This window comes from Bidens hawaiensis, unplaced genomic scaffold (genome assembly GCF_021521415.1).
Source record: "Bidens hawaiensis isolate Kalapana, Puna unplaced genomic scaffold, B.hawaiensis_p1.1 tig00023933_1, whole genome shotgun sequence".
Taxonomy (NCBI): domain Eukaryota; kingdom Viridiplantae; phylum Streptophyta; class Magnoliopsida; order Asterales; family Asteraceae; genus Bidens; species Bidens hawaiensis.
In genome coordinates this window covers 28,900-51,864 of record NW_027493765.1, presented here as the reverse complement: position 1 = coordinate 51,864, position 22,965 = coordinate 28,900, and the positions used below count along the sequence as shown (strand labels likewise).

The 22,965-nt window shown below is 35.1% G+C and overlaps 2 protein-coding genes, 1 non-coding gene and 1 pseudogene across 3 annotated transcripts; 1 reads left to right on the top strand and 3 right to left on the bottom strand.

Annotated features, from left to right (window-relative positions):
- Positions 1 to 2,743: 2,743 nt before the first annotated feature.
- LOC143568349 (small nucleolar RNA snoR143) lies at positions 2,744 to 2,906 on the top strand. The gene has a single exon (XR_013141566.1). It is a non-coding gene; the product is annotated as a small nucleolar RNA snoR143 (small nucleolar RNA).
- Positions 2,907 to 4,731: 1,825 nt separating this feature from the next.
- LOC143568328 (aspartyl protease family protein At5g10770 pseudogene) lies at positions 4,732 to 6,123 on the bottom strand (annotated as a pseudogene).
- A 5,193-nt stretch (positions 6,124 to 11,316) lies between these two features.
- Positions 11,317 to 14,258, bottom strand: LOC143568330 (B-type cell cycle switch protein ccs52B-like). Its single transcript, XM_077054510.1, has 7 exons — positions 13,710 to 14,258; positions 13,124 to 13,246; positions 12,950 to 13,054; positions 12,644 to 12,823; positions 11,812 to 12,171; positions 11,584 to 11,715; positions 11,317 to 11,425 (listed from the first exon to the last, which is right to left on the bottom strand). The coding sequence occupies exons 1-7, from the start codon at positions 14,250 to 14,252 to the stop codon at positions 11,372 to 11,374; spliced, it is 1,497 nt and encodes a 498-aa protein (XP_076910625.1). The 5' UTR covers positions 14,253 to 14,258; the 3' UTR covers positions 11,317 to 11,371.
- A 1,382-nt stretch (positions 14,259 to 15,640) lies between these two features.
- Positions 15,641 to 22,391, bottom strand: LOC143568329 (actin-related protein 5-like). Its single transcript, XM_077054509.1, has 12 exons — positions 22,288 to 22,391; positions 22,129 to 22,199; positions 20,504 to 20,628; positions 20,302 to 20,346; positions 20,098 to 20,200; positions 19,903 to 20,012; positions 19,702 to 19,811; positions 19,519 to 19,609; positions 17,865 to 18,296; positions 17,007 to 17,134; positions 16,593 to 16,929; positions 15,641 to 16,177 (listed from the first exon to the last, which is right to left on the bottom strand). The coding sequence occupies exons 1-12, from the start codon at positions 22,386 to 22,388 to the stop codon at positions 15,671 to 15,673; spliced, it is 2,160 nt and encodes a 719-aa protein (XP_076910624.1). The 5' UTR covers positions 22,389 to 22,391; the 3' UTR covers positions 15,641 to 15,670.
- Positions 22,392 to 22,965: the final 574 nt, after the last annotated feature.

Sequence of the window (22,965 nt, the reverse complement as noted above, 5' to 3'; positions counted from 1 at the left end):
ATTTTATTTTATTTTGTCACGTATTTTTAGTCACGTCTTCTGCCATGCAACGTTTGTTTATGTTTTATTTTATTTGTCACGTATTTTTAGTTTATTGTTCTAGTTACTTCACGTTTCAATTTTGTTTCACTTACTAGCTTATTTCATGAGGCCATGTTTTAGTTAGTTTCCTTTTTCTTTATCTCCTACACATATTGTACAATGTAGTAATGAAAGGCAGCAGTAATGTATGATTATGATTTATGATAAAGTTTCTTTGGTTAATTAATGGATTTTGAGTTAAAGTTGATTTGTCTTTGCTAGCTCGGTTTTGGCATCTCGAGTGATCATAGACACGATAGCCGGGGTGGTGAATCTGTATCTCCGGTTGGTTATCGCAGCCCAGCGGTTTATTTCGGTTGTATATCTTTATCCGAAAACGAGCCGTTGATCTATCCGTTTTATTTATCATTTCAATTCCTACTCGTTACAGATTGATATCCTATCATAATATGTTTGTGACAATGATCAGATCTTAAGTGAATAGGTTAGCGGGTTAACAACTTGTCTTCCAATTATTCAAATTCAGTTATATAAGTACAATTGTACAAAACAAAACTTCAACCCATAAACAAGCTCATATCCTCTTAGTTGTATCCAAGCCCAATTGCTCTCATTTATCACCAAAGAAGCCCAAATGCAAAAATACATAAATAAGCACAAATATATCGTTGGATACAAAGTGAAAGAATGTCAAGAATATTTTAACATTTTTAGCCATCATTACTGATCAACTTGTTTGATGTGTTTTGATAAATGGGTAAAAGGATTTGTATTAAGGTTGCATTATCTTAAATGTTTCCACAATAGGGTGATCAACATATCACAAACAATATACCACCGAGGGGCAATATCCTTTGGTAATTAGTGATCCAGGAAAAACTAAGTAAATAGAAAAGGGTACATTTAAATGTGTGTGTAGCGTTTGTGTGTATAATTAGCAAGCTTCAATGTCCACTCATCATTTCATGGTTCTTTAAGTTGCTTAACCAGTAAATTCAACACTCCTGAATACCAATCTCAACATCATCATGAACTTAGTGTTCACAAAGAATTGAAGTCCCCATCAAATGCATGTATGATCAGGATTTCATTCGTGAACGCTAAATCCTGTTTCTCTAACTCCAAATTCAGTAATTCACTATCATCACACAAAACACACATTTATTTTCCCAACAATATTTATCAGAGACAGTCTCCTAACCCTGATTTCGTTTTAAAACAGCCAATTAACAAAAACGCTGAGTTTCGGTTTGGTTGTGCGAGACAACACGAACACGAAATTAGTAACTTTGTTATCAAATTATCATAATAACTTAATAAGAAACAATATATAAAAGAAGAATTCACTTAACCAATGTTGTTGAGACAGAACTAGCCAGTCGGACCGGTCCACTGACCGCCCTGGTTCTGTGTAGTTCGCTCAGCTTCCAGTGAACCAGAAGGTCCGAACCTGTTCAACCAATTGGCAAGCCGTACCGATTGAATCGGTTTACTATAAAAATATATTTAAAAAAAAAAAAATCTTTTTTTCAGCCTACCCGTCATTTATTTAACAAAGTTGTTCGTCCGGTCCAACCAGTTAAACCGATGAACCGGTCGCCCGTCCAGTCACTGTCAGATCCGATTATGAAAACATTGCTCTTGACTCTCCGTTAAGCCTTTCCCATCTTTTATGTTTCTTTTTCTTTAAAAAAAAATATTATAATTCGTGTTCATTATAAACTCCTAAAAGACGCCGTTTCGTTTCACACCCTTCAAAACCCTAAATCACATATAGCATTGTATATAACCACCAGCTCCTTTCACAACCTTAAACAAGCGGCTGTGATTATAAAGAGAGAGGACTCTAGCAACACATTCACATCACACAAACCTTATAAGCTTATTGCCGCCTCTCTTTCCCAGAGATGGCTCAAATGGCATATCAAGCTCATCGAATCAGGCTCTCGTGTGATGTTTGCGATGACAGAGATCTCTAAATCTACACTTGATATGAGCCTTTTGTTTGATTTAATTAATTGCATTTGCTTGTAAACAGAGCGATGATTTATTTCATTTATGATTCTCTGTTTATACACAACGGTGCGTATATTTAACGTTTAATTTTCAATCATTGATTTGTATTGGGAATTAGGCAGCGGCCAGACAACCGTAGAGATGGTTTCCACAGATAACAGTTTTTGTCAATCTGTTTGTCTACTAAATTCTATCTCACATTATTAAATTTTGTTGTTTTCAATCCTAGGTTGTTTTTTCATTTGTTATTAATTTAGTTTTTTTCATTTTGTTTTATTATTAAATACATTTTATTTTTAACATGAAAACCCAATTTGTTGTTATTATTAGGTTTGTATTTATAGTTATTTTTGTTTGTATTTGTTGATTTTCGATTATGAGATGTCATAATTATTTGTTGATTTACATTTTGTTGATATTATTAGTTTTATTTATGCTAAACAAGTATTTGCTGCTTTTATTTTGTTGCTGATATGATTTTTGTGTTGTTATTATTAGGTTTTTCCTTTTTTTATTATAGAACATTACTTTTGTAGATTTGTATTGTAGTTGATATTGTTTTCTATGCTTTAGTGTTTGGTAGATTGATATTGTTTTCTACATTCTCATGATAAGATTATGTTGTACATAGACCTTTTCATCAAATGGTTTGTGTTAATACACAACAAAGCGTATATTAAAAGCCTGGTTTTAATCAATGTTGGAGTTTGTTTTTTGATCAGTTATTGGTTGAGGATCAACTTATGATATTGTTGGAAATTAGGCAGCGGCCAGACAACCGTTGAGATGGTTTCCACAGATGAGCGGTTTTACCCATCTGTTTGTCTACTAAATTCTATCTCACATCAGTTTTCGCTTAAATGTTTTATCTAAAAAAATATGTTTTTTGCAAGCAATATTTGTTTGCAACAAACTGATCCAGAATAGTCTAAACTAGAGACGTACTAAATATCCAGTTCCAAACTGGTGTAGAACCCGACCTTGTTCCCATGTAAAACCAGTTTGAATCACATTGTCATCAACTTATGCTGGGCCATTATTTTAAAAGGCTATGACAGAACTTGGTTTTGGTTTGCTTTAATAGAGCTTACTGAAAAAGATAATGTGTTAGATTGTTAATGATTATTGAACTACAGTAGAAATGAGACTGATCATATTTATCTATCGTTCTCAACTTGGCTCGCCTACTTTTCTTTCGACTTAAGTAAAATGTGTATGTGGGCTGACCTTCCATATATGTGAATCTCCTTTTGAGCACTCAAGGTTTATTCCATAATTTAGATGTGTCGATATCAATGTGGACACATCATTTTGATGAATCTTCAGAAAGAAGATTATGGAAATAGTTACTTGAAATCTCTTATCAAATACCATTGTTGAAGATAGAATCTTGTCTGAAGAATTCGCCATGATATATCATGTCCATGTATAGAGTTAGTCGATGTTTATTCCCCAATTACCGACATTGCTTCTTTTCTGGAGAAAAAAGGTCACGGCCCGTGGGCTTCTTCATCTAGGCGACAATGCTTCGTCAGACTTTAGCTCATTGTGGAAAATTCCCCACTACTACCGGAGTCTGGGCCGTGTCTCATTCCTAGGTTGGCTGATCATCCTCTCGAAAAATACCATTCATCACCTTGGTAGGTTATTACCTCATCAACTAGCTAATCAGAAGAAACCCCTTGGCCGGATTCCTTCTTTTGCTCCTTAGTCTACGAGGTATTAGCAGCCGTTTTCAACTATTTGTTCCCCTCCCAAGGGCATATTCTTACGTGTGTTACTAACCCTTCTGCCACTAGAAGCACCACTTTGCGTCTAACTTGTATGTGTTAAGCATGCTGCCAATGTTCATCCTGGGATAGGATCGAAACTCTCAATGAGATTCATAGTTGCATCACTTAGTTCTTTTTTTGTAGACAGTGTGGATTTAGAATTGTCTTTCATTCCACGGCATAACTTGTATCTGCGCGGTTCATATTTGCCCAAAGTTCGCATGTCAGTCCCACGTTATTATTCAGTCTATGAAGTATTATAAAGATTTGATATCCAATATATACTCTACATTGTATTAATGCATGTTTTTCGTCTATTAAGGTGATTGCTTTGATTTTTCATCTTGAACAAACTGTTTATCATATATTTAGATTATTAATCGTCTAGCCCACATCCACCCAGTGACCAACACGGTATGAGAGACTCTTTCCATTCTCATTTAGCCATGTTCTTGGGTTTTAAAATTCTCAATTAAATGCTATTGGCCGATAATAACCCTAAATGAGTTTATCGCTATTGGTTGTTCCAAATTTAAAGAACTTTGCACTCAATTGTCCCCTGTTAAAAATGTAATAATTTTTTTCTGAATTTCATACTGATTTTAGGGCTTTTGATGGATACGAGTCGATTGATGTGTAAAACAGCTTGAATTGGTCTGCTCCAAACGACTTGTTTTTTGTTAATTGTAAGTTCAAACAACCAAATTTGAGCACTAATCAAACCCAGTTCAATCTATGGATAATGAAAACAAATAAATAACAGAACAAAAACATATACTAATCCAACATATTAGACCGTTTGATTAAACGATACAAAAGGGCTTTGGAATACAAATTTATTTTGATACAATATAGTGATAATCAACAAAACCTACTGTTGTACGCCATGTGCCATTGTAATTCATTTGTGTTTAAGCACATCCTCCTGATGCAAACCCTATCTTTCTAGCACCCAAATCATACACAACAGCCATTGTCTTTTGTTGAGTATTCCCCCATATACCAATATCATCATCATCATCATTACCCGCAAAAGCTAAGCACACTTGACTAACTTCATATGGAATAAATATCCCTGAAAGTGGAACATCCACATATGTGCCTTCACCCCAAAGAACACCAATTTTTGGGACCTTAATTGACCTATAATTGCTTAGATCATAGCATGTATCAAATAAGCTTCTTGGTGTAGTCATCGGATATTCTGCCATTTTTGCTCTAAATGCGTCCTTTAGAGCTGTGTAGGCCGTATAAGGGAGCCTAGTGACCACGGTTCCCGAGTCTATGACCATACCTGATTTCATAAACACCATTGGACTTATTGTTAGCGTGGTTCCTCCAACAAACATGGCTACAAGTTCAAGACCATATAAAGAGCCCCCTATTGTGGTGAATGACGTGTACTTAACATTACTAGAAGTTCTACTATTTCCAAATGTTAAGTAACCGATTGAGCTAGACTGTGAAGGAAGACAATATGAGAAAACTTTCCGGTATTTGTTAGCGGCTTGTGACACAATGGATAGCATGTCTTGACCGAGTCCTAGTAGCCCAACAACACCTTTAAAAAGTCCTTCGTTGTCTTGACCACACCCAAAATAGAAATTATCAACTATGTCTTTTGAAGATATTGCAAGTTTCTCTTTTCCAAAGAACCCAATCGTGATGACCCATCGCCATATCCAATAGCGTACACGCACGTGGATGAGATGCATCTGGGTCTGTTCCTTGTTGCGGAAGCGAGCCACGAGCACTCAGTTGAGGTGCATGAAATGTTGGTATAGGTGGTTGACATGGAGGGTTGAAATATTGGTTCTTGTTGGCTATAGCATTCTCCCGCACATGGCTGGCACTGGATCCAAGTTAGGTCACTCCCATTGTCGAAAACGAGTGTAAGGTCTTTCTTTGGGGTGCCGAATCCAATAGTCACAATGTAGTTACCAGTTCCAATTGTTCTACCCGATTTTGCAGGGAGGGTGGTCTTGGAGTCTAGTATGTCTTGTTTGCCTTTGTTGGTTGTTAACCTAGCCCTGAGTGAGCTAACCCTTGATTGATCTTGGGTTAGGGTTTCTTCCAGGGTCAAGGGTTTCATCATGTCTTTACTGAACTTAGAACATGGTCCATGTTTGTGAACTACTTCCAATGATCCCCTTTTCTTGTCACCTAGTTTTAGAAAATGTTTGGAAAGAAACAAATTGCATAGTTTCATAAAATTGTATGTCACATTAAAGAAATTGTATCTCCTTTGATCAATGGTTAAGTTGAGCTTGAGCTTGAGCTCGGTTAACCCCATGGTCCATCGGGTCATTTAAGTTAAATGAGAGTAAGCAAGCTGGGAATTGATAAAGCGTAAAATTTAGTGAACTACGGTAATTTTAAATATAAATATTATACATATAAATTAATATAAAGTTTAACCACGGCAAATATAACAACGTTTCACACACTCTTAACTAAGACTCCTAAATCACACTTCTTTTTAACCATTGCCACATGAAAAGACAAATACTTATTCAACACCTTGTTATAGCTAAGCCAAAGTTTTTTTTTTCGTACGTTTTATATAACCATTTAGTCTATGTTGCGAGTTATAGTTTAAAAGAAAAACCAACCTTTGGAGGAGTTACAAATAGAAGATGGAAATAAAGAGCTTAGCCGGAGGGTATGATAATTGTCTTCATCACTTGTTTCGACAACAAACTCTTTTCTAGCTGTTACCAAAAATAAGTAAAGAGAAAGAGAACAAAGAAGCAAGATTAGAGAGTTTGGTGATGACATTTCTAGTTTCTCAATGATGCTTTCTCTTGCACCTTCACGTCCCATTATTTATAGTGGCAAGACCTTAAATTTTCAAATAATTTCTATTGCACCTTCACGTCCCATATAATTTTTAGTTAAATTATAGAGTAAAATATGATGAAAGGGATATGAATGCACTTAGTCTTGCCATTCACAATATTATTGTATTTTCTTATGAATTTTAGGATTTCCATTAACCTGTATTATAAATATTCTTGATAACTATATACTTACAGATTGATGCTTTTTCATCGCTACACTTGATATTCTCTCAACATCCTTAAAATGACCATTTTAGTTTACTATGTATTCATTTTGTAGTATATGATTTTCTTGTCATTGTTGAGAACATCTTATTACTTCTCCTAATTACACCATTTTAATTCTTTGAACAAAATTATGTTAAATGTTTTGACAGTTAAACCTAAGGCCGACCCAACCATTTTGAAGGCCCAAGGTGAAATAATAATTGAGGGTCATTTTATTCCAAAATTCTATAACAAAACCATTCTAAATTATTCAGGTCTAGAGCCGGTATATTGTTCACATAAAAAATATAGTCTTATATCAATGAAGTTTAATTTTGTTGCTACGGTGTTGTGAAACTCCTAATTTAGATGAAAACTGAGGTGGAGATAATGTTGTTGTTGTTGTTATTGGATTGAGTTTGAGAGCCCCCAAAAAATTGGGGGCCTAAATCCCCACGCAGGCCCGACCCTGGATAAACCCTATCGTCTTATATTCCGTTATTAATGTTGGTATGGTGCCATGACCATAACAATTTAAGGATCGATGTTAGCAACATACTACAACGACTGTAATGTACGGTTTTTCCAAAAGTGGGAAGAACTTAGTGGAAGACTAGACTTTTGTTTAATTTATGTTTTGGGTCTCTACTTATAGTCAGTCATGGCAATAAAACGCACCATTGTTAGTGGTCTTCGACGTGGAATTGGAGTTTGGAAGTCTTTGCACAATTATTTATTCTGGTTTGTTATATAATATTATTATAACATTACATAAAATTTAAACTTTGTATTTTTAAATTATAACAAATGATATTCTTTTGAAAAACCCTCTAAAGTGGCTTGATTTCAATTTAATGACTAAGGTCAATAGATCATCTTAAATATAGGGTTGGGCAATTTCTAAGAACATGAAATGTTGCAATTAAGGTTATGTGGTGTTACATATAACTCGTATAATAAATAGGCCGACCCATAAACCCGCTTATCCTATATGTTACAAGTCTACCCGTTAACATGATTACAAGTTAAGTACTACATATCCATTAGCTTGTTTTACGTGTTTTGTCAATTGGTTAAACACTTCGTATCACAAACGGCATTACCAGCGATATGGGTGATTTCCACCCGTAATCACTGATTCAGTAAAAAAATAAAGAAAATAGAAAAGGGTCAATTAAAACAACCATCGGCAATCCATCGCTAATTCGTGGTTGAATACTAATAGTACCATAATCAGGAAAAATTACTATCTCCAACGAACATCTGACCTAGGTAAGTCCGGATGCAGTCATCTTTTATTGGAACTCTTTGTCAATCGAGTTTTGTGTGCTGCAAGGTTGTATAATTTTGTTGGGCGCCAAATCATTATTGAGATGCAAATATGTGGATGGTGTAAGCGTTCACTATTTGGTTATAAAATGGTTAAACCAAACCGTAACCATTTAAAATTGAACTAAATTACATATTTGATTTTATGTTTGGTCTTAAATTAAAGTTAAATATCCACTTCCAAAATTGCACTTTGAAGATCCTATCTCTGAATTTGCTTCAAAGGTAGGCTATGATCCATTAAAGTAAAAGAAAGCCCAATAAAAAGACTAACATCTACCAAGTACGAAATATGCATAGCACTTATATGTGATTTGTAGATAAGTATTTCTATGCAAATTAGTGCCCGTCTTTATTAGCCACTTATATTAATGCTAAGTATGATAACATCGAAGAAGCAAAAAATCAACCACTATGCAAGTTGTTATTGACTATGCATTTGTAGTTCTATTTTTGTCACATTATATTTACAAACTTGAACACGTTTATTTCATTTTATGGTTCATGTATTTCATGCATATTTTTTTTATTGTTTATTCAGATAAATTTAGTTCAGATTTGGTTATAATTGGTACGTGGTTTTGATTATCTTCTGTTATTTAATATGTTGGTAATTGATGCTCAAGTGTTACACGAGTTTCATACAACAGAAAGAAAAATAAACCTTAAAAAATTACAAAATAAATCGGCATCTTACCAGGTTTTGATTTAGTATATATCAACTCTTATTATCTTACGAAAACATCATTGTGCATGATAATGACGAACTTGATGATGGAGTTATTCCCGTGTATAATGATGATAACATTAAAAAGAGGTAACAATGTACATAATGATTATCAATTTGATTATTAAACTCAACTGTATGTGTATAAGAGTCCAACTAGCATATGTCAATTTGACTTTACTAATGTATTTTCTTACTTGAACTTTGTGCATTAATTACTACAAGACGTGTTATTTTAATTTTTTGTCAATGTAGTGTTTTAAATTTTTTGTTTAGTTTAATATTATACTCTCATTTGAAGTGCATGTAAAATTTGATTGAGAACGGTCTTCTGTTTTTGGTTGTAATAACTGTTTTAGTTATACTATCCAAAAGGGTCAAATTATCTAAATGGTAAGAAACTCAACCTAAGAATTCAATCTTTATAATTCATGTTTATAATGCTAGCTTAAATGTTGATAATTGCCATATACATTGTTATGTAAACTGAAAAGAGGGTTTAAAAGGCTAGTATCTCAGTTGTAGATTTAGTTATTTAATATAGGTAAAAAATTATGGTATTTGCAAACAAAATATGAAAGACAAACTGATTCAGGAGAGTCTCAAGTCAGGGACCTTATACAGGTCAAACAAAAGCTAGACAAGTTTGACAAAACACTTTTGAAGGACTAACTCAAAATGTAAAACGTGTCGGATTGTTAAATGAGGATTGAACTAAAGCGGAAATGAGACCTGTCATATTTATTTACCTTACTAAAGCGAAAATGAAAGCGAAAATGGGTGGACTCCTCGTCCGTATACATCAATCTTTCCTTTTGAGCATTATAGATTTATGCCAGAGCTATAAACATCATTTGATATTATGTGTGTTTTTCGTCCATTAGGGTGATAGTTTTGATTTTTCATCTTACACAAATTGTTTATCATTTGTTGAGATTATTAATCGTCAAGCCCACACCCACCCTTGGACCAACACGTGGTAAGAGTGCAAGTTTAATAATCATTTATCTGACCTGATCGTCACTTTAATCAGAGAGTTATTCCACGGACGACTCGATCCAAAAAAGGAGCTTGCTAAATGAATTTATAGTGACGACCTGATGTGAAAAATTATACGCTTTACATATATTCTCAAGCTAAAAAATAAAAAAATAAAGAAAACTTATGCATCCTAGCATGCATTGTCGAACCAAAACAAGATGATAATAGCAGAGAGAATACCAGGTCCTCCCATACCTTTAAGAGCATTCGTGGTAGAGCTTCATTTCATGGCACATTACCACTTTGAAGGCCTTGTGCTACACCAATTCAAGAACAATCACCATCATTAATTTCTTAAGTTTATATTTTCCATAACAAGATTTTAAAATTAGTACGTGTAATTCGCATGTCTCTTCAATTATAATTATTACACATTTTATTGGTTATATTTACATAGTTTGTTTCATAATTTTATCCTATTTTGATAGCCACCATCATTAGGGTTTTACGTTACAACGAATTAACAATTTTGCTCGTAACAATACAATGCAAAATACAACTCTTATAAACGAAGAATAAAAATTTAAATACGATCACGGTGGAACTCGAACCCACAATCTCCGGCTCCTGAGGCGAGCGCCTTATCCATTAGGCCACGCGATCACTTTTACTGTTTTATGAATAATATATTTAAAATCTATTCAACTCTAGCTTGGACGCTTGCATTTTTTAAGTACCAATTAATTGGCAATTCTCCTTGTTATTAGCTTCATTATTTTTATAAACAAACTCTAATATGGTTTTATTTGCATCAGTTTGATCAGTTAAGAGTGTTTTTCTTAGCTAGAAAGTTTCACATATTCATCACCTTTCATACGTTACAATTGATCATTAAGGCAAGTTCATTTGATAAATTCTCTGCTTGGATCAATTTTAGTATAATAATAATAATAATAATAATAATAATAATAATAATAATAATAATAATAATAATAAATACCAAAAATCCCATTTTTGAAATAAAGCTATGGAATTAGCTTCAAACTATTTTTATATTTGTGATCATAAAATAAACTATATATCAAGAACCCATACAATCAAATTCTTGCTATTTGGTGGCCAGATCTGGTTATGGTGGTAAACTGGTAATAAAGAAAAAAAGGTCCTGGATTATTTATTGTTTTCGGATACATCCTACAAGTGGCGAAAATGTACTTAGACAACACATAAAGTGCAAAAATCATTAACAGAAAGATACATCACAAGAAAACCAATGGAAACCTTAACTGTATCTAAAAGACAAATCATATATGTTCATCTTGAGTAAAGTCTTCCTTCTTCTGTATCTAAAAAACAAATAATCCTATATGTTCTCTTCTTCTATATCCAAAAAAACAAATAATATATCGATTTACAATCATATGCACTCTTCATTTTCGTCTTCTTCTTCTTCTGCATCATCTGATTTGGGTTCTTCCCAATGACCACAACCCCGAGTCCCTTACAGCTGCCTGAAAGTAACAACATTACGGGTCAAATATATTCAACTCTCTTTTAAATACATATGATGTTTTATTTGAAAATCAAGACTATTATTGCAACGACAATCTTTTTGTACTCCTAACTAACGCATTAATGACAATACGCTATTAATTAACCAGATACATACCGGAGATTTCACAGACGGGAAAACATTCCAAAATCTTAAAGTTTCGTCCCCTGCACCCGTCACTATCGTCTGACCATCCGGTGACATTGCTAAATACAATACTCTCATGGTATGCCCAGTCAGAGTCGCAACCTGTTACAAATAAAACAATATTAATAACCTTTAAAACACACAAAAGTAATGACCTCAAAAACAATATTAAAAATTAAAAACAAATGATATGTTTACCTTAGACAATGTTGGATACTTCCAAACCATAATTTGATTCTGGGAGTACCCATGAGTGCTAACCAACTCATTCACATTCTTGCTCCAGGCAAGATTGCACACCTGGCTCCCAGTGTCAACATGGTTCAGTTGGTTCCCATTAGCAGTGTTCCAGAACCGAATGCAGCGGTCAGCAGTGCCGCCGCCAGAGACCAGGAGGCTGCTCTGGTGAGGGGACCATGCAATCGCCTTGACCGCTGCTGTATGCTCGGTCAGTTTCAGAAGCGGTTGTGCAGAATGTTGGTTCCAAACTAGAAGCTGATTGTCATTTCCACCAGATGCTAGCTCTCTATCATCATGTGACCATTTGAGACCACAAACCTAAATCATAACCGAAAAGAAGTTTAAAGATTTTTATCTTACGGACCTCGTTTATTGCATTTGATCAAGATTTAATGTTTGCATTTGATTTATAACTATAAAATGATATATTTGATGCATAAATCCCGCATCCCGCATAGCGTTGTAAATGAGTCGAGCCGGCTCGTGGCTCATCAGGACAACTTATTTATTTAACAAAATATAAGTTTATATGTATGTAAACAAAAATATAAAAACAAACACATAATACAGAATTATAAACAAAAGAATTTATAAATTTGGGCTTTAATTTATGTATATTCAAATTTGTGATATTTATATATTTCTATGTATATTCAAATTTTGGCTTTAATTTAAACGAGCCAACGACGAGCAAGACAACGCTCTGGCTTGGTTCGATTACGTTTACATCTTACAATTTCCATGACTTATATACTAGATTCATGTATGTTGATCAAGCTTTCATGTTTACCTCTGACTTATGACCAACAAGCTTGCTAATATAGTCGCTAGGAACACGAAGATCATGCTGCAGTATGTTCCGATCTCTGCTTCCAGAAGACAATATCCGCGAGCTCCAAGCCAACACACCCGTTCTCGTTTGGTGTCCGCCCATGGTCCGAACCTTCTTGCACTGAGTCCCATCCCACACCTATCAAACCACAGCCATTCTTGATTAATACTCATTGTTTCAAAAAAGCCAACAAAAAATATGGAAACAATTATTGATTATTACACTTAGTTTCAGGAAAGTAAACAAAAAACATGAAAATGGTACCTGAACTTTTCCAAGACTCGTACCAACGGATATATACGACCCTTCGCGGGTCCACTGAACTGAGCACACGCCATCGTTCGGCCCCAAATCACACAACTTGGTTACCTGAAAACATCATGGGAAATGTCAAAACAATGTTTGAATATTTTAACAAACAGTTTAATGAAATCTTACTTTGCTAGTCGTTGCGGTCCATAAATAAACGCAGCTTCCGAGTCCAACTGCAAGCACATTTTGTGATGACCAGTCAACAAGGTTCAAGTAGAAGTCATCTTGAAGTGATGGTGCATCCAAAACCTAAACATTAAACCAAAATTCAAACATGACAATTAAAAGATTCATAAATAGATGTATGATGCTGTTTAAAGTCGGGGCTCTTTTATCTTACGAGAACTCGATCTTGACTAGTGATTAATTTTTCAAGCTCGAGTTCGGTTCGAACTTGCTCGTTTATTATTTATCTATTAAAGTATTTATACATATTTATAATATATATTATTTACTTAATCTTTTATCATAATTTATAATATATATTATTTACAAAATATATAAATAATAGGCTTGTTTGGCTCATCTATTAAAGAGTCTACTCGAGTTCAATAAGTGAAATTCAGATAGGCTCGAGCTCTTTTAAGCGGCGACAGTTTGGCTCATTTATGCACCCTATGCAACATGCAGAATTAAACTTCAACTATTGATTGACCAAATCTTTACAAGTCAAAGAAAGTCAAAATTAGGGTTTCTTGTTTTAAATGTTTACCTTATGTGGTGCTTTTGGGACCTTTCTTGGGGGCTTTGGAGGAGTCACAGTCTCTGACCCAAACCCATTATCCTGCCCCAAAATCGAGCCCGAATACGGCGAACCCTGACCCGAACTATCCGTCTTGAACCTCAGCATATTCCTATTCGGACTACTCACCGGAGACCCTTTACTCCCACCTGCAGGAGAACAAAACCCAAAATCAGACCCAAATAATTCACACCTTAACAACCTCGTATACGCCTCGTTATTCGCTCCACCGCCTTCTTTAACCGGGGACGCCTTATCCAACAGCCCGAACGTGTGCAGCCGAGAAGACGATCTGCACGGGATAAACCGATCGCTGCACACTCCAGTGGATTTCGACGAAGGGGAGGCGGATAAGTTGGAGATCGTCCGGGGGGACATTGATCGAGGGGACTGGGACGAGAGGGTTCGGATTAGAGGGATCAGGGATCCTGAGCCCGTGTTGAGACGGAGGGATGATTCGGACATCCCCGCGGGGAGGTTGATCCCGCTCTTTCGTCTTGGGGTCAAATCCATTGTCGGGAATTGGGAATTGAATCTTGGGTTTGGTATGGGTGGATTTGATTGATGATCGAACAAGAACAAGAAACAATAAACCCAAATGGTGTGTTTGGGATAATAATGTTTGGAATGATAATTTGAGGTTTTTGTTTTGGGTTTTAACGGTCGAATTTTGGTATGAATATTGCAACGGTAAAGTGTGTAAGAGAAACTTTGGGTTTGAGAGCGTGTGAAGCGGGAAATAGCCGTTGGAGGTTATATTAAACTTTACTTATATTTATTATTTATTATGTGTGTTTAGTATGTGAAAAGATTTGCCTTTGGAGGGGAGAAAGAAAGGAAGCTGGTACGGTTGAAAGATATAATTAGCGAGATTAAAGCGTTGAGTTTCTTATTGGTGAAGAGTAGATCGAACAGCATAACCTTGACGTGGGAGAAGTTGCGTAGTTTTAATATCCGTTCCTATTTGTAACGTGGTATAATGTAAACCTAATTATGGGAATAAGTTATTAGTTATCATTACTATTTGGGTACTATGAAATTACGTTCAGTTATAATCGTGATCAGATTACATGTGGTGGTAACTGAGTGCACGTCTTATAAATCTAAATATATATTCTTTGTTAGTGATGCGTGTGTGCAAAATTGGTTTTTGTGTCAAATCGGTTCAGATTGACTCAATGATTGTCAAATCATCAACCAAAACTGTTTGGTTTAGAGCTATTTTATAGAGATGAAAACTAGACCAGGTTGAAACTAGTTCGAATATATTCTATTTTTTTAAACATATAAAAAACTAAATACATTACATAAAGTTCATATTTTATTATTTTTGTAAAGATACAAGTAACAAAAACGTAGTTTTAGAAATTATGTGAAATGCATATTATTTTATTTTTATATTTATTCGTCATCTTCGGCTTTTTTATCAGCATTTGAGTGTGGTGACTAAGCTAACATATCAAAATACCTATTTTCTAAAGGCTAGACACGCTTTTTTTTATTGTTTTCCAACTTCCAAATCATATTCGGTTTCAAACCATTTCTATAAAAAAATCATACCATTCCAACCCATCCCAAACGTACGGTCTTAAACGGTACAAAACTTGTTTCAGATCGGGTTGTAACCCCTTTTTTGTTTCTTGAAACCGGTCTTTCATATCTAAGCAACTTCGCGAAAAAATAGCAGTAACATTTGCCGTTAAATCCATGTTAGATTTAGTTCCAGATTTCATGTGTAATTCTAAAAAGTTACACATGGACGTTTTCTATACTTCTTAATAAAGTGATTGTACATTATCTATTGAAATTGGTTCATTAAATAGGTGTCTTAAACTTAATTCAAAGAGTCTAAAACACCAAGACACCAACGGCCTAGATTGCTGTTCAATCCAACAATTAATTTTCAGGTCAATACAACGCCACCAACATAACTAAAATGTATACTTCAACTGGTACCGACGAAGCCAATCTTCGCCTTTCTCATAATAATCACTTCTGTTAAAAACCTGTCTTTGAAAATGCACAGTCGATGCAAACAAAGCCGCCCCAAGCCATGCGTCAAGAACCGCATCCGATGCTTTAATAATCCGTATAGCGGTCCCACAAGGCCTAATCATACGAATACCTGCCTCTAACCGCTCACTCATCCCAGGGTATAAACAGCTCCCGCCCATTATCAGAATCGAATTAGTCAAGCCATCACTCACTTCCAAACTTTGACTATTTGATTGCAGCCTCCTTATTGACACACCTGCCATCTCGTCCAACCCTGCCTGTTCAATCCCGATTAAGTTCGGGTTAAAAAGAATCTCAGGGCACCGGAATCTCTCAACCCCGATTAATATTTGGAAATCTTCCTCCGTTAACGGACAAAAACGTGGCTGTTCAGTTCCTGATGAGCTGGCATCTGACTTTGGAAAGAAAGACGGGTCGATTTCCTGTCATTTCAAGGGTAAAACGGTCATTTTACATTTTTATCCCAAACAACACAAAACAAATGTAGTAAAATGGAGTAGAGAAAAAGAACTAGAAGTTTTATTTACAACAGTAAAACGGTCATTTTATCCTTGAAAAAAAAAACTACTGAAGTAAAATGGAAAACAAACCCAAAGTTTTCTTTACAAGGGTAAAACAATCATTTTACCCCCGACAATATGAAACAACCGAAGTAAAATGGAATTAGGACCCTAAGTTTTCTTTACGATGGTAAAATGGTCATTATATCCCAGACATAACGTAACAGCTGGGGTAAAATGGGGGTAAAAAAACCAACCCGAAGTTTTCTTTACAAGGGTAAAACGATTCCAAGACAAAACGAAACAATTGAAGTGAAATGAAGTAAACAAAACGAACCCGGAGTTTGGAAGCAACGCGTGCCAGCTCAACCTCGTCCTCATTGGGTCCCTCGTCCTCGTCATCATTATCTTTACTCATTTTTTTATATAACTGCCAATCTTCGTCTTTAGTTCCAAAAGTATCCTCGCCTTTGCCTCGGTCGAACGCTGCGGTCGTTAAAAGACGCATTCGTTCCTTTTGGGCAGCATTTAGTCTCTCCCCACGGCCCACGCCACCCGACACGTTTTCATTTCCATTGTTGCCGTTTGTTTTCTGTCTTTTTCGTTGGTCAACTTTTTCAGATAAGTCTTTGTATTTGGCCCATAATTGCTCCATGTAAAGCTCCGGGTTCTCTCTACAAAAAAAAATAAAAAGTTATTAAAATAAGTTTTTGATTATAATGTGTGAATGTGTGAAAAGACGAAAACATACAAGAGCCTTTGTTCGTCTTCTTTGTTACGCCTTTCACGTTCTAATTCCTCTTCAAAACGTTTTTGTTTTGCTCTTTGTCGTCCTTCAGACGTTGTTTTAAGGAACAGTTGTCTCTTCTTTTCCTTGACCTGTTAAGCAAAAAACAAACCGTTCAAACCGATCGTACCACCCAAGCCGAAGCAAGTCGGCCCGATTTGAGATTCAAATGGTTCTGTTCGGTTTGGAAGATGGAACCAACCATGTAAAGCTAATCATTCGCTTAAATTTTATTGTTTAAACCTTTTTAATACGTGATTATGTATATTGTTATAATCATGAACCATTGTTATCATGTAACAATTTTAATACAGACTAAATATTTTGAAAAAACATGAGAAATTCAGTTCCAACCGCCAAACCAAGCCGTAAAACTGCCAGCCGTGGTTGATAAATTGAATTGTTTATTGGGGGTGTTCATTATTTGGTTTGAAATCGATTAAACTGAAAATCGCAAAATTTGAACTTGAAAAAAAAAACGAACCGAATAAGTTGTAACCGTAACCAAATAACCAACTCGGTTCTCTGTTCGGTTATCAGTATCAAAAAGGCTAAATTCGGTTAACCATATAAACAGTTTAAACCGATCAAGAGATTTGGTTTCTCAGTTAACGAATTTTATAATTTTAGGGTTGAATTTGGTTATTCAGTTCGGTTTGAACCATACTGAATCTGAATCGATTCAGTTTTCAGTTTTAGCCGAATAAAATTCTTAACCTAATAAACCGAACCGAAAACCCGTAACGGAACTTATGAACAAATATTCTAGTTATTTATTTTAAAGTGTTGAAATTTCTTTAGAAACATTTATGTAAACATCACCTGCTCAGGCGTTAGCATACTATCAGGAACATCAATGAGCGTATACTTCTCCGAATTAGAGACCTCGGGGTTCTCCTCAACTTCAACTTGTTCCCCTTTAGCTTTCCTTAACGATTGTGTCACTTTAACAATCGCGGATTCAATTTCTTGCTTAGAAACATAACCGGTTTCAGCCAAAAATGATTGAACATCGTTTCCATTAACATGTCTTAATTGGTGTATAAGAAACTCTAAACCCTTTAATTCATTTTCTAATTCGTTAATTTTGGAAGATCTTTTAGCTTCCGCCATTTCCCGCAACCGTTGACCCTGTCTTTCTTTTAACGCTGCTTTTCTTGCCATTTCCTCTTCCGAAGGCGGTTCTTCAACTGGTTGTGGGGTCCACGGAAGTTGCCAGCATCGCGTCTTTTCTTCGGCTTCTTTCGCCCCTTTCTTCAATATTAAATTCACGTTAAAAAATTATTAAACAGATACAGGATCAGGATCATTTCAGAGCTTCCAAATAATTTAAGAACTTCTGAGAACTCTTAACAACTAATCATTTTTACTTATTCTATATATTTAATATTCCTTGAAGGTAGTTTTGTCATTTAGTATATGCGATATTATAGTTACATATATGCATTTACAAAATTACATATTATAAATGGCAAAACTACCTTCTAATAATAGTGAATATTAAAAATAAGTAAATAAAATGATTGGTTGTTACAAGTTCTTAAATTTTTTATCTGTAGAGATTCAAACCCTACAAGAATATATATATACAAGGTAGATAAGTGTAATGCCTGAAATAATCGAACGAGCATGAACACATTTCAAGTTTGTTCATTTATGTTCGAATTTTGAAAAGCATTCAATTATACCTCTTCATTAGCGTTCAGTTATGTTCGTTAGTTTATGTTTATTTTACGTTAAATCTTATAAGCCCATTACAATTTAGTCTAGTTTTAATATATTTTAGGCCCAACAGATTTATGGGCATGTTTACTTTAAATTGTTGTACAGCCAATTATGTTTTTTCATCTATGTTCGTTCGTTTATGTTCATGAACCGTTCATTTATACTATTAACAAACAAACATGAACAAGAAAACCCTGTTCGTTTACCTTTTAAACATAGTTATTAAAAGCCCTCGCTTCTTGCGCCTAGGCCCATTTTTCAAGCGAGGCTCAATAAATGCGCTTCTAGTTCCTAGGCGAGCGGTTCGGCATTGTCTATGCCAAGAACATGAAAAGATAAAGCCAGGCAAATGAAACACAAGGAGTGTTATTGAAATTAGATCAGGGATAGGTCAAAGGCATTAACATTTTGTTATTCAAGTTTTGGAATTGCATTTGAATCTTCACTATTTTAGAACTTTTGGCACTAATTAGATGATATTAAATGTTATATAATAGCTTTTGTTTATTTTATTTGAAATATAGTATTAATTTTTATATGCATAATATATTTTTTATTTAAGTGCGCTTTTTTTCCCTAGGCCCTCGCCTTGCGCCTAGGCCCCAGGCGAGGTCTATGCGCCTTGAGTGCGCCTAGCGCATTTGATAACTATGCTTTTAAACGAAACGAACATGCTCCGTTCGTGTTCGTTCGGTTCATTTACAGGTCTAGGTATAACAATATACAAATATAAGGCAGATAAGAGTAATGCCTGAAATAATCTAACTTCAGAAGCATAATCAATAGCGATATAACAATGTTCCATCTTTAAATCCTCTACTTTCTCCCATGTAAGCCTCTGTCTGTTTTGACCAGTTTAAAAACAACTCAAATGACAAAAGAATGACTAAGAAGCTCAAAATATTATTATAAGGAAAAGAAAGGCTAGTCTTACATGTGGTGAGGATACTTAAGTGACAGAAGTTGCTTTAAGTAATTGGTTACATGGTAACCACCGACATTGGTACGACAGCATGCTTCATAAACTGGCTCGCCATTAATAAACTGAGTTAACACAGAATAATAAGTAATTTATTCATTGGCAATAATCATAAGGGCGTATATAAACTATAAAGGATAAGGATAAATTGCATACTGGAATCACATGGCTTGTGGTAAATCCTGAACAAATTGCAAGACCGTTTCTATCACAATTTCCAAGTTTTTGATTGTACTTATAGCTAAAAGCAGCATCAACACCAAAAGCTGCGAAAAGATGTCGGTAAACATATAGTGTTATGATAACAAAAATGAATAAATATGTTTTATATACGTATAGACTAATTTATACCTATAGAAGGAACTCCATATGTCTCAAATAGAAGTTCAGCCATTTTACTACGTGAATGTACCGGGTTGCATGCGCATTCGGTAATAAGGATAGGATGATTAATCTGTTCTGCCATTAATGATTTAAAAGAAAAAAACAAGTTAGCAAATGAAACATGTTAGACTTAAATCATTGATGACAATAATAATAGGTGTGAAAATGTACCGGAGCTTCATCTGCACCCAATCTATCAAATGCAAAGTCAAGAATCTACAAAGTGAAGGGTATAGAAGTCATTTACCATAAGAAAAGCTGAACTTAACTATTAGAGATAATACTGCATAATTATGAAACAATACTATCTAATGTAAACAGATGCATATAAAGCTAGCGACAAAATCAAAACTATCATGCATTGTAAGCTTACATATTCCATAATCTCAAACTGGAAGACAACATCATTATCAAAGGCTGAACGTGGTCCAGAACGAGTGCAGTCAAAGTATTTCAGCAATGCAGGATCATGGTCACCAACAATTGTTACCGTTTCACCTGCAGATGAAAACAGGACAGAAGCCTCTAAGGCCTAGGCACTAACAGATGAGATTTCCCCAAATTAACATCAACATTGCTAAAACAATTCTATAATACCCTTTGCCTAGTGTTCCTATTATGCAATGTATTTAACCTACAATGCCATGCTCTATTCCAGCATAATTGTTTGGGCAATATCATAGAATAGTAACCAAGTTTTAAAAGTGTTCCAATTAGGTCACTCATGTTTAAAAAGCGTTTCAATTAGGTCACTCGACTTTAATATTTTATTTAAATTATAGATTTTAACATATTTTTTACCTCTTTTTTTCCAATGAGAAAAATGTTTTGATCTTTTTTTATGATAATGTGGAGTGGTGACGTGGATTTATTTTTTATTTTTAATTCTTATTATAACTAACGTTTTTCTTTTCTTTCTTAATATAAGTACATATGTTGCAAATCTCGTCCCCCACATCTTCTCCTCAATTGCTTTCTCAACGCACAAAATATCCGACGAGACTCGATTTGAAGATTTAGTAACCCAATTGGGCTAAAAATTACATGAGCGACCTAACTGGAACACTTTTAAACCTTTGCTCACTATTCAGTCACATTTTCCCTAGTTTTCTTTTGGTAAATTAAGCAATTCGATTAAAAACCTTTCACCTATTAAGCTATGCAGTCATTCTCGGCGGTACTCGTTTATCGGTCCTCATGTGAAATATCAGCGTTATTGACCGATATTTCCGATATCGGTGTTTTACGTCTTAATTTTCATCTTTTAGTGTTTAATGTTAGTATTTTGAGTCTTAATCAATTCCTGCTTGCTACAACCGCTAGTGTTTTACAAGTTGCAAAAGAATAATTTGTTAACGGTAGGAGATATCCTGAATTTTTAGTGTTAAAGTGCTATATGTGTGTGTGTGTGTGTGTGTGTGTGTATTCAGCACGATATTAAAATTATCGATATCTCAAATCTCGGTTCTTGACCGATTTCCGATATTAAGTTTGATTAAATATTATGCCCTGCTTGGGTGCGCGCATATAATGTGTATATGTGTGAACCCTCAGGTGGGCTAAAGTGAAATTGCACTAATTTTGACGTTATTTTACTAATCTCGTGAAAATAACGTTAAAAGTGGCGGAAGGTTAATCAGGCATCATGTGGTAGCGTTGATAGCCAAAAGACAAGGGTACATGCACCAATCGGCCGGTGTCCCAATGGTTGAGTGTTATGTGCCTTATGTCCAAGGCTTGATGCAAAACTACCATCGAGCTGGGGGTCTCACCGGAAGCAGCCTCTCTATTCCTACGGGGTAGAGGTAAGGCTGTCTACATCTTACCCTCCTCAGACCCTACCATAGCTTTGCTATTGGTGGGATATACTGAGTACGATGATGATGATGATGAAGTTTGATTAACTATTCATCACTTGTATTCAACCCTAGGATTAAAAACACATATGCCTATGTTGTTCATTCATAGCATATTAATCTAATTAAGAGCTACGAATACCAGTAATTTTGTGACGAGGCCTCTGCACAATATTCCGAAATATAATACGAGGCTCACTCTCTCCAGCCCACCTATAACAATCAATAAGCTAATTAAAACACATTACATAGCATTAAGCTTCGAATTAAACCAAAACAGCTGCGAATATAATAATATTACCCAATTCTGAAATACGAGGCGCCATTGTCGATTACGATTGGGCAGCTTGGCGGTATCAGATTGTAATCGGTTTGTCTCTGTATTTTTGATATGAACGGCATTCTATAATCAACCAATTTTGATTGCTGAAACGAGATGAATAAAGCGTGCCCTAATTTGTTGAGTTTTAACTGAACATCACCAGTTAGTTCTTCGACGGGATGCTAGTTGTGGACCGGCCGGTTTGGTTTGGCTTTATTTTAGACCGGGGTGATAAATGGGTCGTTTGACAAATGGGCTTAACAGGCCCAATATTATGGATAAAAAGGTGGTTGTGAGATAAGGTTGAAAATGTGTCGGGTTTGAGATGGGTTTACGTAGAATTTCACACAGAAACCGGTTAACTCGTTTCTAACCGGTTCGTACCCAAAATTCTAACCGGTTACTAACCAATCCAATCCTAACCGGTTACTAACCGATCCTAACCACTGGTTAGTAACCGGTTTATATTATTGATTTCAAAACCGGTTACAAACCTGTAAACCGAACCGGTTAACTGCTTTTTTTATTATTATTTTATTAAAAACAAATTTTTAACCGGTTATTCGCTGACTGGTTAACTTTTTTTTTATTATTTTATCAAAACCGGTTAGTACCCGACCCGATTAACTGGTCTAACCGATTATTTCCCGCAAAAAA